We start from the raw sequence: 15750 nt of genomic DNA, 5'->3' as shown, positions 1-15750 counted from the left end.
AGTTGCAGTGGAGGAGGTTTAGGTTGGATATTAGGAAAAAATTTTTCACTGAGAGAGTGGTAAAGCACTGGAATGGGTTATCTAGGGAGATGGTGGAATCTCCTTCCTTAGAGGTTTTTAAGGTCAGGCTTGACAAAGCCCTGAATGGGCTGATTTAGTTGGGGATTGGTCCTGCTTTGAGCAGGGGGTTGGACTAGATACCTCCTGAGGTCCCTTCCAACACTGATATTCTATGATTCTATGATTGTAGCTGCTGTTCCTATGAGCAGAAAGTTGGTTATGAGTCACTTAGAGATGACAGGGGTTCCCAGCACAAAAAACCTCCCATCGGATGAGGCTTTAACCCTCCCACAGGATTCCAGAATTAACATCTGCATGATAAGCAGAGCTCAGACCTGTAGCCAGTTATTCCAAGTGGTGGGTTCCAGGTATAGTTGGGGGAATGGGATGGTCCCTTTGTGGCCCCCTCCTGGAGGCCCTGCACTCCTACTGCAACCTGCCCAGGAAAGGAGGTGTAGAGAGGCCTGATGGAAGCAGCCAATCAGAGGTCAGAAGGCTCAAATAAAAGGATTTGCATGGCCTTAGAATTAGAACATCATTTCTGGCTGGGATCTGATGGGCAACATGTGGCAAGGCATGGTGCCGCTCTCCTCTCCAGCCATAGGATTTGACTGCATTTGCTTAAGCTGAAGGAGAGAGACCCTGAGAACTTCAACCTTAAGGGGTGAAGACAAAGGGGCCATCTGGGAGAGACATGTGTCATAACATTTTTTCCCAGATCTGGACCTTAGCATCCAAAATATGGGTGTTAGCATGAAAACCTCCAAGCTTAGTTACCAGCTTGGACCTGGTAAAGCTGCCACCAGCCAGGAATTATACAGTGCCTAGCTCACTGTGGTCTTCCCAAAACCTTCCCTGGGGGACCCCCAGACTCAGATTCCTTGAGTCTTACAACAAAGGGAAATAACCCTCTCCTCTTGTTTCCTTGTTACTTCCTCCCAGGCTCCCCTCCCTGGACGACCCTAGGAGATTCCCTGCTTCCAGTCCTGGAAACACAAGTACCGAGAGATCTAATCTCTCCCCCCTTCACCCAGAGGGTATGCAAAGTCAGGCTTAGTAAATCTAACACAAAGAGATTTTCCCTTTAACTTTTTCCTTCCACCAATTCCCTGGTGAGCTTCAGACTCAATTCCCTGGAGTCCCACTAAAGAAAAACTCCAACAGGTCTTAAAAAGAAAGCTTTATATAAAAAAAAGAAAGAAAAAGTCATTAAAAATAGTCTCTGTAATAAGATGACAATATACAGGGTCAATTGCTTAAAGGAAAAAAATGAATAAACAGCCTTATCCAAAAAGAATACAATTTAACACATCCCAGCAACTACACACATGTAAATACAAAAGAAAACAATATAAACCTATTGTCTTACTATCCTTGTACTTACAACTTGGAAACAGAAGATTAGAAAGGCAGGAGATAGAAAGATCACTCTCAGAGCCGAGAGGGTCAGACCCAAGACAAAGAACAAAGAACTCACACCCAAAACTTCCCTCCGCCCAGATTTGAAAAAGTCTTGTTTCCTGATTGGTCCTCTGGTCAGGTGTTTGGTTCCCTGTGTTAACCCTTTACAGGTAAAACAACATTAACCCTTAGCTATCTGTTTATGACAACATGTCAAACCTGTGGAGGAAAATCCGCAGAAATTGGGCTTGTTTTCAGCTTAATTGGCTTGTGAGTTGCTTGTTGGCTAATTTGTGGCTTGTAGCTTGTTGCTTTTTTTTTTTTTTTTAATTGGCTCCAGGCAAGCAGGGGAGAGAGTCAGGGTGCACAGCAGGCCCACCATAGTTCCAGACTGCACACCGGAGGATCTAGTCACACAGAGTGTTGGGGTTCTTAGGGATTGTTTTGAAATGGGACTAGCTTGATTTTTGGCTTATGGTGAAAGTCGGGTGCTTATTTACCATGTGAAAGTTGGTAACTGTGATCTGGGAAGAGGCCCTGGGAACTAGCAGCCACTAATTGCAGTGAGCAGTACATGGCTGCCGTGGATAGGGTCCCTGGGTTGGAACCCAGCATAGTAGGCGCTCCCGGGTTCCTTCCCAGCCACAGTGGTGTAAACCCAGAGAAAGGGACAAGACTCGTCGGGGAGACCAAGCGAAGGACTGAATTTACAGGGCCCAGAGCCAGGGCTGATGACCCTGGTGAGGGTAGACAAACAGGTTTGTTGGACTCTTTGCTACTGTGGGGGGAGTTCATTTTGATTGTGTGACTAAGCCGGAGGAGTGAGCCACTCAAGATCTGCCAAGCGTGGTTGACTGACTATGGGGTGCCAGGAGTGGGAAAAGGCCTGAATATGACACGCAGCTGCTGGAGACACTCAAGAGAAGAGTGGACCCCCTCTCCCCGTTTCAGGGCTTCAGTTGAGTTCTTTATAGCACTCATCGGGGAGGTTTCAGTGGCCCCTGTTCCGTACTGTGCGAGGGAAAGCGCAGTTGTTAAAGCAAATGGTTGTAATTTGCTGTGTGAAGTGGTGGTAGCTGCTCTCTATAGGCAGCGACAAGTCTGGAACTCCCAAGGGAAGAATTTGAGGAAATGTGGAGGATGTTCCTTACTCTGTAAAACAATGTGCAGTGCCAGTTCAGGAGCATCTGTTCAGCCTGGAAAGGTCATTGCTGGGAGTGGCACAGCTAGTTTGCGGTAGGAGTCACATCTCTTGGGCAAAAGATAACACACAACTTCTAGCTCTTTAGCCTTGTCCTTATCTCCTCAAGAGTCATTGTGATATGGTTACTAACAGACCACATTGGCTTGTGGAACACAATAGCAGATACACACTGGCTGGGGTGCATTGCTGCCCTATGCTCGTAAAATATGATCTGTTCACCTGGGTGTCATAGGCACTATATAGCTAATGGAGATTCTCTCTTTGCTCGAGTGGGGGAGGCCTGTGCTTTCGGATGGAATGGTGGAGATGGGTGAGGTGCCTGTTTGTCTTTTAACTGTTGCAGTTGTGCCTGCAATGTCTGCACCCCTCCACTCCAGCCTTGCAAGTATTTCCAGTAGAGACCATAACGGTTTGGGCTTTGATTTTGGCTGCCTTTGTTTTGGGAAGCAACATCTTGGGGTCCCAAAAACAGAGATCACTGTTCAACTTTGGCCTGTAGAAATAGCCATGTTGAGCAGTGTTAAAGTTCCTATGGCAACCCAGGATGCTTTCAGTCTGCTTTGGGCCCAGACTGAGCAGTCGGTGCTGTGCCCGGAGGAGAGGGGGGTGGACTCAGCTGTCCATCCAGTCTGAGGTTCAGGTGGCCACTGCCTTTGTTTCCAGGGCAGGTTTACTAAGCCCTGCTGTTTTCTATTCCTACCTCACACCAAGGAAAGCACAACCCAAACAACTGTTCCCAGCTTCTGGCACGCTCTCCTAGTGAGCTTCTGCCTGAGGAAAGGTTTCAGAGTGGGAGCCGTGTTAATATGTGTCCGCAAAAAGAACAGGAGTCCTGGTGGCACCTTAGAGACTAACACATTTATTTGAGCATAAGCTTTTGTGGGCTAGAACCCACTTCATCGGATGCATGGAGTGAAAAATACATTAAGCAGTATATATATCACAGCACATGAAAAGATAGGAGCTGCCTTACCAAGTGGGGGGTCAGTGCGAACGTGCCAATTCAGTTAAGGGGGAAGTGGCCTGTTCTCAACAGTTGACAAGAAGGGGTGAATACCAAAGGAGAGAAACTTACTTTGGTAGTGCTAACGAGGCCAATGGAATCAAGGTGGCCCATTTCCAACAGCTGACAAGAAGGTGTGAGTATCAGCAGAGGGAAAATTTCTATTTGTATGACCCATCCACTCCCAGTCTTTATTCAGGCCTCATGTAATGTCGTCCAGTTTGTACATTAATTGCAGGTCTGCAGTTTCTCGTCTGTTTTTGAAGAATTGCCACTTTTAAGTCTGGGTGACCTTGAGGATGGCCAAGCTGGCAGAGTAAGGAATGCAGCCCGGCTTCTTAGCTGTGCTGTGATCAGGATCCAGTGAAAGCGGGATGGAGCTCTCCATGCCCCCATATAGCCCTCTGCAGAACTGGCTCCTTCCTCCCCTTTGCAGTCCCCATGCAGGCTACTCCCAGTGGCCCTGCTGAAGAGAAGGCAAGAGGGGAGTCCAGGATCTGGGAGCTCCCTCTCAGCCTCTCCAGAATGTCAGCAGGTGTCGTAGGTTTTGCCGTGCTGCCTGCTCCATATTGCCCCGTTCCCAGTTGAAAGGTCCCATTGTGGGGATATCAGCCAGCTCTCCTAACTCTCTAGGCTGCTCCCCACCACCTTGCAGCATCCTCTGCATAGATTCTTGCCTGGCATCCCGCTAGGCAACCCTGCCCTCTGTGTAGGGCGCTGCTGGCCGTGGTCAACATCTCTGATGCTGCCCAGGTTCCTAAGTGTACAGTGCTGGGCTCTGAGGATCTGGGCAGCAGCATTGCCATGCTTAGGCTGGATTTCCTTTGTAACATCCTCTCTAGTAACAGCTCGTTCTCCTGTGCACGCCGCTTCCTGGAGCTTGGCTGTCCAACCGCACAGTGTTTGGTTGAATGATGCTGCTCTGGCTCTTCCGTGGAGCTGAATGTTGTTTCGCCTTTCCCAGGCCCTGCCCATGCTCTGCATTTCTGTTGGCTTGTTGATTTTCTTAAGGTTTTAGTATCTCATATTTTCTTTACGATCATTTATCTCTTTGCAGCATTTACTATGGGTCTCGGCTCAGAATCGCCAAGGAGGGGTTTAGAGCAGCCCTCACTGTAGAAAAGGAATGCAGCAAGTGTTCTGAAATAGCCTTCTCTAGGTTTGCAGCTTAGATCTGCCCAGTGACTAATGGGGAATGTTTTATGGAGGGGAGTGTGACATAGTGGTTAGAGGAGGGGAGTGGAAGCCAAGACTCCTGTTTTCTATTCCTAGCTCTGCCTCTGACTCCCTCTGTGAGCTTGAGAGTCATGCTGGCTGCTCTGTGCCTCAGTTTCCCCATTGTAAAATCAGGCAAAAGAATTTTTCTGTCTCACGAAAGGGATGTAAGGATGAATGAATTACTATTTAAAGCATCTGAGTTCCTTGAATGAAAACATCTCTGCGAGCTGATTGTTCTTACACTGCTGATGCCCTGCCCTAGTCCCATGCTCCACTAGTGGTGCAGAATTAACTATAGACCTAGGGCACCAGCGTGTCGAGATTTTTATGGGGGGAGGTTGGGAGCTTGAGTCCCACTTGTCTAGAACTAATTCTGAGCCTCCAGGGAAGCTAATACGATGGGTAGGAGATCAGCATGTCCTACTGATGCCAATGCTAGGACCACAGTGAGGGATGTGATTGGAACATGGTGAATGAATGCCACATCACTCCGCACTAGCATCATGCCAGGTGGGTGTCTGCCACACCACTAAGCCCGGGCATTGGGGTTCCAGTACACAGCTTGGGTCTCCCTTGCATTCCTCTCCTAAAAGTCCCCTCTTCCTGCTGCTCCTTGATGCTTGTAATTAGTCATTATCTCCCCCCGCCTCCTCCAACGGCTATTAAGTTCTCTGCTGAATTCTAATGTGTGTGTTCTTCTCTACAGAGGAAGAGAGGCACCTTCAGGCAAACAACCGGGACTTTAATCTGGAGTTCGAATATGCTGTAAGTAACAATCATATGTTTAATGCAGAACAATTGCTTGGGCTGCTTCATGGGACACCAGCTCATCTGCAGGTTTCCTTCCAGTCGGAAGTGTATTGTGAGTATGTGGGTTTGTTATTGTAGGGTCACTCGTGCTCATGCTGGGGAGCGTTCTGTAAACAAAGTGCTGAAGTCTGTTTTGACAAAAAATTGTATACAGGTGTCTTGGACTTTATCAAAAGATCTAAATGTGGCTGGTCACTGTCTGTCCCTGGCAACCTTTCAGTAACGACATAGGGGTGCACAGGGGAACCCCTGGTCATTTGAGTCGGGCACTGGGAGTTTCACTTCTGGCATCTGTTCTGCAAGCAGGGCACTAATAAGGCACCTGATCCTGCAAACCCGTACCCTAGAGACGTCATACCTGCAGCGAGGCTCAGTGAGCTCACTCGGGTAAAGAGACTTGCATGCCTGTTTGTAGGACTGGCCCCAAGACTTTACAATAAGCTTCATGCTCACGGCAGCACAAACTGGATGTTTTTCAATGGTTCTTGGACCAAGCCAAACACCTGGGAGACTCGCATGGGACAGGACCACTGCATGCACATTGAATGCACAATGTGCGCACACAGTGAAATGTGCAGGGGGCTAGTGCAAGGCCTTTATACCACTTCCGCCCTTCGGTCTTGGTGATATGGGATTTGGAAGGTGCATTTTATGCACATGGGGCCTGGCAGTGCAGGATTGGATGTGCATTAACAGCATACAGGGCTTGGAGATCCAGGATTGGGAGAATGCCAGGCTGGGACAGGACGCTGTGCTCACGGGGCTGGGATGGAGATGTAGGGGGGAGGGAATCTGTCCTGTCCTGATGGCCTCCCCCACCTGCTCTGAAGAGAAGTGCAAGGGGTGACCTTTGCTGACCCGATCCTCCTTTTCCTCCACCTCTCCCTGAGTTCAGAAGAGCGTGTGTGTGTGTGTGAGTGTGTGTGTGTGTAGGGGAGCAACCTTTTCTGGTTCTGATATTAGTCTGACTTTCACGTGTCCCAGCATCCCTGGAGCCCAGCATAGACCGAAGCTGAGAAATTCTAGAAGAATGTCTAGAAAGCCCAAGCCCTGGAGCATGCCAGAGTGGTGGGAAACCAGAAAGCTGTCCCGAAACCATGCTAGCGCAGTCTGACTTGCGCAGAGCTGCACATCATGCCCTGGGCTTTTTATTTCCAAAGAAGCCCGGGTAACTTTTCCGTTCATTACATCCGTACTGGCGGGATGTGTGGAAAAGAGCTGGCCTAGCCCAAGTGACGTTAGACCCTATTTTTATCGGCGTTTTGGGTGTGGCTGGAAACTCCAAGGAGGAGAGAGAGGCTCCTGGCTCCTTCCCCACAGACTTGACACTCCTAACATTGTCTGCAGTGTAGTTGTAGCCATATGGGTCCCAGAATGGTAGAGACAAGCTGGTGACTGGACCAGCTTCGGCTGGTGAGGGAGACGCGCTTTTGAGCTACACAGAGCTCTTCTCCAGGACTGCTCCAGCTACATGCAAGGTGGAACACATTGCTTAGCATAAGTGGTTAACACATATTGGTCATAGGACAAAAAAGGGAGCTTCTGAGGTTTTCATGCCTAGGAACAGGAGCCTGCAATCCATGTAAAGAGTCAAATCCTGGCCTCCCAGGTGGGTACTGATGGTCCTGAACACAGTGGCACTGCAGCAGCCAGGGGTGCAGTGCTGAGGGGTTGAGTCTGGGGACCCTGCCTGTGCCTGCCACAGAGCACTGCTCAGGGGCAGTGCAGGAGCAGGCTCAGTGGGAGCGAGACCATGCACAGTGGGTCTGCGATTGCTTGGGCCCACGGGTGCGGAAAGGCAGCAGCTGCTGCTAACATCACTGGGCGATAGCATATGCAGCCCAGAGCACATGGCTTTTATGTTTATGCCACAGGATCTGTTTATGAAGTGAACACACCAGGTTGAACTGAGGAAGCTTCACTGCCATTCAGCTGCTCAGGGCCAGTGGACCCCGCAGCGGATGTGGGCACTTTCGGACCAGAGGGTAGTAGTCATCCCCCCCATAGCCCATATTGGCTGGCACTGGTGTTGGCCCTCGAGCCTGGGAGTTTGAGCAGCTCTCTGGGCACAAGAAAAGTTTCACTAGTAGCTCCTGCGTGCTAGAAGGGCCAGCTAGGACAGACTAGAATGAAACCTGGTAATTCAGCAAAGAGCTGAAGAAGCGTTGTAGCAGTGGGCTTCCTGTTTGAAGTTTGCAGCCGTGGGCAGGGTTCATTTGACTCTTTTATAGCTTAATAGGGCCATAAATTAGTTATAGAATAGGTTCTGTGTCTGGTCTGGGAGCACAGCCAGCGAGACTGTAATGGTTTTCATGGGCAGTGTGTTCTCCCCAAGGAGTTGAGAGAGGTTAGGGGAGGAAATATGCAATATGGATTTGAGGGATTGTTGTATTCCAGACAAACACCCGAGTTGTATGGGGGCAGACGGCAGTCTGTGGGTTTAAGCCCTTCATCAAATGGAAGGTTTCTCCTGGCCTGACATCCCCAGGACGAAGACTGAGCAAAGGGTGGGAGTGTCTTGTCCTTGTTTAGGCTTATTGAGGGCTGGGCAGCTGGACTGTGCTGCAAAGCCAAGCCTGAGGTGGGGATCCTGGTAGCTATCTCCCTTCGCAGCGTGTTCTCCTCCTCCACACTCTGTGGAACAGTCATGCAGGAAGATGTGAGTGAGGAGCAGAGGAGGGTGAGAAATTCAGCTTCGTGTAGGGCAAGACGCCGACTGTGAGCAGAGTCATAACAAGCTGGGCAATTGTGACGTCAGTCTCAGAAGAGCTGTCAGGAATGGCACTTCCCACCGTTTGACAGGCCCCGTTAACACACCCAAGGGAGCGCTCTGACCTTAAATAAACCTGTCGCACTTGGACTTGCGGAAAGCTTTTGGTTGCCCATCCCCCCACAGATCATCTGCACTCCCAGTAAATGTGGCAAGAGGACAAGCTACTGGCAGGGCCCTGGGGCTTCAGCTCCTGGAATGGTGCAAACGGCAGCAGAGCAGGGGATGGGAGTGTGGGGCAAGGCAGGGCTTCATTAGGACTGTGGAGTGAAATTAAGGCAGAGAAAAAGTAGGTTAAATATGAAGGCAAACCTCCTACAAGGGAGGTGGATCAGCCTGGAGACGAGTCACTTGGAGGACAGGGGGAAGGGGAAGGCCCACCCATCAGTACATTTAACACTAGACTGGACAAAGTGCTGCACAATGTGCTAGCGACTAGCAGCAGCAAATGGGAGTTTAGAGGGGGCGTGTGAGAGCCAGATGCACCTAATAAATATTCTCTAAACTTAGGCCAATAATCCCCTCTGCCCCGGAAATAAAAAACGCAACGAACAAACCAAGCCCGCAAGAGTAAAGATAATGCAGGCAGATGCCCACCAGTATCCAGATTATTGCACTGAATGCAGTATGTAGGATTACCTGCCTTGTGGGCAGGAGGCATAAATGTGCATTCGGTGCAAGCAACTATCATCCCTCTGAGACTGCGTACGGGCTCTTGAGAGCAGAGTGGCTGAATTGGAGGAGTTAAGGGAGACAGAGAGATACACAGATGAGACTTTCTGGGGCACCGTTGAGTAGTCCCATCCCCAGTCTGACAGCCTCAGAAAACTCAATAATAATGTGGGATTTCAACTATCCCCATATTGATTGGGAACGTTACCTTAGGTCAGGATGTGGAGATAAAATTTCTAAACCCCGTTAATGACTGTGTCCTGGAGTAGCCAGCCCTGGAACCCATAAGGGCAGAGGCGATTCCTGGTTTAGTTCTAAGCGAACCACAGGATCTGGTTGAAGACGTGAATACAGCTTGAACCGCTCGGTAATAGCAACAATAATGTAATTGAAATTTGAACATAGCTGGGGATAGGTCCTGCTTTGAGCAGGGGGTGGGACTAGATACCTCCTGAGCTCCCTTCCAGCCCTGGTATTCTGTGATTTATCCTTGACAGGGGAAATACCAAGAAAACCCTCCTTTTGGAAGATAAATGCTGCTATGCTGGAACTACAAAAAAAGGAGGAGTCTAGTTAAACAGGATTTAAAAGGAACAGTCATGAGTGAAATGCCTGGAAGCTGCATGGAAACTTTTAAAAAACACAATAATAGAGGCTCAAACTATGTGTATCCTAAATTATAAAACCAGCCAGGACCAAAAAGTGCCCCTCCCTGCCTCCTGGCTAAACAATAGGGTAAAAGAGGCAGTTAGTGACAAAAAGACGTCCGTTACAAATTCAAAGTTAAATCCTATGGAGGAAAATAGAAAGGAGCATAACCTCTGGCAAGTCAAGTGTAAAAGTATAATTAGGCAGGCTTAAAAGAATTTGAAGAGCAATTAGCAAAAGATACAAAAACTAACAGCAATTTTATTTAAATATATTAGAAGCAGGAAGCCTACCAAACTGTCAATGGGGCAACTGGATGGTGGAGGTGCTGAAGGAGCACTCGTGGAAGATGAGGCCATTGTGTAGAAGCTAACAGAATTCTTTGCATTGGTCCTCACTGCAGAGGATGTGAGGGAGATTCCCATGCCTGAGCCATTCTTTTTCAGTAACAAATCTGAGGAACTGTCCCAGATTGAAGTGTCATTAGAGAAGGTTTTGGAACAAATTGATAAATTATGCAGTAATAAATCACCAGGCCCAGATGGTATCACCCAAGAGTTCTGAAGGAACTCCAATGTGAAATTTTAGAAGTATTAACTGTGGTGTGTAACCTATGGCTGTAATCAGCCTCTGTACCAGATGACTAGGGCCCAATTAAATTCACAGTCCGTTGTGGTCAATTTCATGATCATAGGATTTTAAAATTAGCTAATTTCATGGTTTCAAATGTTCACATCTGAAATTTCATGGTGTTGTAACCATGAGGGTCCCAACCCAAAAGAGAGTCATAGGGGGTCACAAAGTTGTAGGGGGCTTGCGGGATTAGCACCTTCACTTCCGCACTGCCTTCAGAGCAGCCGGGCAAGGTACCCGCAGGTGGATGTGATCTCCTCTCGAGAGCAGCCCATGCAGGTGAAGAGGAATCCTGTCCTGCTCCAGTCCCACCGAGATTAGCCGCTGGAGCCCAGTGCACAGTAGGAGCCCCTGGCTGGGATACCACCAGTCCTGCCCCTTCCCCTGCCGTCCAATAGCTGGATCTCACTGGAAAGATCTGATTTCACGGTCCTGACCTGTGTTTCACAGCTGTGAATTTGTATGGCCCTACAGACGGCTGCTGAGTAGCTAACGTAATGCCGATTTTTAAAGCAGCCACCAGAGGCGATCCTAACAGTTACAGACTGGTAAGACTCACTTCAGTCCCAGGCAAACTGGCTGAAAATATAGTAAAAAACAAAATGATCAGACACAGGGATGAATATATGTTGGGGAAGAGTCAACACAACTTTTATAAAGGGAACTCATGCCTCACCAATCTGCTAGAACTCTTTGAGGGGGTCAACAAGCATGTGAACAAGGAGGATCCAGTGGATATAGTGTATTTAGATTTTCAGAAAGTCTTTGACAAGGTCCCTCACCAAAGGCTCTTAAGCAAAGTAAGCTGTCATGGGATAAGAGGGAACGTCCTCTCGGGGATGAGTAACTGGTTAAAAGATAGGAAACAAAGGGTAGGAATAAATGATCAGGTTTCAGAATGAAGAAAGGTAAATTGTGGTGTCCCCCAGTGGTCTGTTCTGGGACCAGTCCTATTCAACATATTCATCAATGATCTTGAAAAAGGGGTAAACAGTGAGGTGACAAAATTTGCAGATAATATAAAACTACTCAAGATAGTTAAGTCCTAGGCAGACTGCAAAGAGCTACAAAAGGATCTCTCAAAACTGGGTGACTACCAGAGGTTGATTATGATTTGCTGAGGCCGTGGCCACAAAGAACATTTGGGCCCCTCACACTCTGGGTTCTAGGGGTGTTGGAACCTTTGGGGGGGGCTATAGCCTCACCCACTTTTTAACATGAACAGGCAGAAAGCTCAGCCCCTGCTAGTGGCACCAGCCTCCCTCTTCCCAGTGGGAGAGGGCTGAGGTGGGCCATAGCCGCCCCTGCCACAGGACCCTGCCCCCTGCTCCTCCTCACTTCTCCCAGGCTCCTAAGAGCCATCCGGGGAGCCTGGGACACTGTGGGAAGTCCCGGACCCTCCACCTGTCCTGGGTGGCAAAGGACATGGGCTGGTTGCTGCTCTTTGGGCACCCTGGCTCCCCGCCCAGGGCAGGTGGAGGGTCTGGGGCTCTCCACAGCAGCACAGGCTCCTTGGGCAGTTCTTACCTTGCCCTGGTTCCAGCTTCTGGCCTGGCCGGGGTGTTGGGGGGAAGAGGAGGAGCAGGGGATGGGACCCTGCCTGAAAGAGGAGGAGCAGCGGAGGGGCCACAGTTCCAGCGCTGGTGGCCCTCCCCCCTTCTACACAGGTTCTGGCACTCCTGGGCCCCCCAAATAGCTGGGGCCCCATGGACCCGTGCGTTAATCCATCATTGGTGATGGCAACAAAATGGCAGATGAAATTCAGGGTTGATAAATGTAAAGTACTGCACATTGGGAAACATAATCCCAGCTATACCTACGAAATGACGAGGTCTAAATTAGCTGTTCCCACTCAAGAAAAATCTTGGAGTCGTTGTGGAGAGTTCTGTGAAAACATCTACTCAGTGTGCAGCATTAGTCAAAAAAAGCTACCTGGATATTAGGAACAATTAGGGAAGTGCTAGACAATCGGACAAATATCACAATACCACTATGATACCCCCACACCTTGAATACTGCTGCGGTTCTGGACAACCCATCTGAAAAAAGATATATTTGAGTTGGAATAAATAAAGAGAAGGGCAATAAGAGTGATTAGGGGATGGAACAGCTTCCATATGAGGAGAGATTAATCAGACTGAGACTGTTCAGCTTGGAAAAGAGGCAACTAAGGGGGCATATGAGAGACGTCTGTAAAATCATGACTGGTGTGGAGCAAGGGAATAAGCAAGTGTTATGTTACCCTTCGTGTAACATAGGAACCCAGTGTCACCTAATGAAATGAACAGGCAGCAGGTTTAAAACAAACAAAGGGAAATATTTCTTCACACAGCGCACAGTCAACCTGTGGAACTCCTTGCTAGGGGATGTTGTGAAGGGCAAAACTATAACTGGGCTCAAAAAAGAACTAGATCAGTTCCTGGAGGACAGGTCCATCAATGGCTATTAGCTAAGATGGTCAGGGACACAACCCCATGCTCTGGGTGTCCCTAAATCTCTGACTGCCAGAAGCTGGGACTGGTTGACGGGATGGATCACTCGATAAATTGCCCTATTCTGTTTATTCCCCCCAAACCATTTGGCACTGGCCACCGTTGGAAGGCAGGATACTGGGCTAGATGGACTCTTGGTCTGACCCAGCAGGGCTGTTGTTCTGTTTTTATGTGCTATAGGGACTATCCTGCATTGGCTTCAGGGAAGTGGACTGGAGGATCTGGTAGGTCTCTCTGTATAAATGGTGATGGTACCCACTGGAGGGGGAGGAGGCAACAAAGTAATTCTTATCCAAACAGTATAGTGCCCCTTACTCACACCCTGGACGGAAGGCCTATGTTACCAACAGCAGCCAGGCCTTTTGCTGCTGTACAGAGCTGGTGGTTCCTGCAAACAAGGCAGTACCATTTAGAGTGACGGGGCTGGCTCTGGGCATAGCAGTGGTTTGCGGGATTCATTGTGAAGACACGGGTTCATCATGAGACTTGTGCCCCCAAACTGGCCCAGGCCTGACATCTCTTTGGCCTCATGCTGCTCAATGAGAGATCAGTGGCTTGAGTTCACTAAAGCAAACCGAATTGTGTGCCGTGTCAATTGCAGAATTAAAAACAAACTGACGTGCTTTATCCCGGCACCAACTAGGGGAACCGCAATGCCACAAGTGATCCCACCCTAGTTAGAAATCGAGCTGATGAAGTAGAAAGTAGCCTGAATGAAACAGACTGCAGGGACCCTTAGCCCTGGAGTTAAAAATAAGAGAAATTTGTCTTTGGTCTGCCGAAAGAAAGGGTCAAATCCTGATGCCATTTTTACTCAGTTCTCACATGGGCCAATTCTTACTGACAGCAGCAGGGCTTTTGCCTGCATAAGGATTGAGTGAAAATGAAGTAAAGAGCTCAGGGCTTGATCCAGTGAAATTCAAGAGACTTTATTAAGATTCATTTTGGAGGCAGCTTAGCCCGCTGCCACTTCCCCAGTACAGTGTCAGTGTGGATTCCTCCAGGGCAGACCTCCCCACACCACACACCCCCTTTGAGCTCCAGCTGATGGGCCTGTCTCATGATCGTTGTGACTTGGTTCTGCAGAGGGTGTGGAGGAGGACATCTGCTTTGCAGGATTTTAGTGTTTGCTCTGACTCAGATTCTCCGTCCAGTTCTCCGGCTTCACTTTGGAATTCAGCACAGCTGTTCAGAGACGTCACTCGGGGCTGCACAAACAGTTCTGAAATTGGGTATCCAAGAACTGGAAAGGAAATGCAGGGCCCCTGAGGCAAAGGCAGATTTCAGCTTGCGTCAGGAACTGATTCTAATGTCAGATCGGTAACGAACCTGGAGCCCTTAATGCACACCCCGCAGCCAGTGTCTGGCCATCTGTCCCCTCTGGTGTCGGCCTCTGTTTTTCTATTCCTACATCCCCGATAAGGCCTCTAGAGAAGTCCAAGGGAGCCTCGTAACTGCCTGTGATAACTCCACGTGGCACTGGCCTGAGCCGCAGCTGGGGTGTCTCATCTGTGAGCACTGCTGTGGGAAGGAGGAGCAGAGCCAACACTCAGGGCGCTAGAATGCTGCTTTCTGTGCCTCTGCGCCATGACTCCCAAATGGGAGCAAGATGGGACTTCCATGTGGGCCAGTGTTGGTGTGTGCAATCCGGCCACACCGTGTGCCCTTTGGTCCAGCACTGAGCCAGAGAATGCTGCTGAGATATGGGCGCTGCTTCTGCGACACCCCCGTCCCCCATGACTAGTAGTGGGAAAAGTGGCCAGAAAGCCAAGGCTGCTGGCGCACTCTGCTCTGGAAGGGCAGGCTATCTAGCAGTTACACCAGAGGGCAGACATCTCTTTCCACGTCCAGGAGAGAGTCCAGTTGTCACAGCAGGAGCCTAGGAAACGGGGCACTCTTGGGATTTGTTTGTGGTGCTGGGATGGGTTGGGGGGCATGTGGCCTCATAGTTAGAACAGGTGACTGGGAGGCAAGGCTCCTGCGTTCTACTCCTGGCCATGTCACTGACTGTCTTTGTCACCTTGGACAAGTAGCACCACTTCTTTGTGCCTCAGTTTCCCCCTCTGTAAAAATGAAGATAATACTAATACCTCTTTGGGTGATTGCACAGGTTTAATAGTGTTTGTAAAGTACATTGAGATCCTCAGGTGAAAGGTCCGATATAAGTACAAAGTGTAGTCAATACATTTTCCGAAAGATTTTCCTGGACATTTAACATGTGATGCATGCATCTGACGAAGTGGGTATTCACCCACGAAAGCTCATGCTCCAGAACATGATTAGACTGTAAAACTCACTGCCACATGTTGACAGTGAAGCAAAGAATTTAATAAAATTGAAAGAGGTTTTGGATGGTTACATGATAACAAAACTTCCCAGTTATAAAGTTAATGCTGAAAGACTTTTTGGAAGGGAGATAAAACCTACTACGTCAGGTCTTAGGCCAATCTCTATTATGAATTAGGAGGAGACCTTCACGGGATCAGATTATCCCAAATCTACCCACAGTGTGGTTTCTTGAACCTCCCTTTGGTGTGTCTGATGCTGGACATTCTCAGGGGCTGGGCTTGTAGGTGGACCTTGCGTCTGTTCAGTCTTCCAGTCCTTGTGTTCCTCCTCGATTCTAGTCCTCTGGGCTGGATGCAGTGTTCCGTATACCCTGATATTTAGGCCCTTCTGTGTTTTTCATGCACCTGCATTCGTGTGATCAGGGACGAACGCTCTACATGGGGGAGTCACGTCCCTTTGTTCTGGATTACCGCAGCTAAAAGGAAAACAGTGAAATTAGTCTCCAGCAATCTTGCAGCGTGGCACCCGGGAAGGCCACTGTGGTGGTGCA

General features: G+C 49.0%; 1 protein-coding gene across 4 annotated transcripts in view; it reads left to right on the top strand.

Annotated features, from left to right (window-relative positions):
- Window positions 1–15750, top strand: part of LOC127046481 (phospholipid-transporting ATPase FetA-like) — a 137703-nt gene that overhangs the window by 22202 nt on the left and 99751 nt on the right. For all 4 annotated transcript variants that reach the window (XM_050943550.1, XM_050943551.1, XM_050943554.1 and 1 more), the window contains exon 3: window positions 5593–5651. In XM_050943550.1, coding sequence (XP_050799507.1) covers window positions 5593–5651 — 59 coding nt within the window. The remainder of the gene's footprint in view (window positions 1–5592; window positions 5652–15750) is intronic.

Source organism: Gopherus flavomarginatus, chromosome 3 (assembly GCF_025201925.1).
Source record: "Gopherus flavomarginatus isolate rGopFla2 chromosome 3, rGopFla2.mat.asm, whole genome shotgun sequence".
Lineage (NCBI taxonomy): Eukaryota > Metazoa > Chordata > Testudines > Testudinidae > Gopherus > Gopherus flavomarginatus.
The sequence above is the reverse complement of the archived record's forward strand: the minus strand, read 5'-3'. Positions and strand labels throughout refer to the sequence as shown.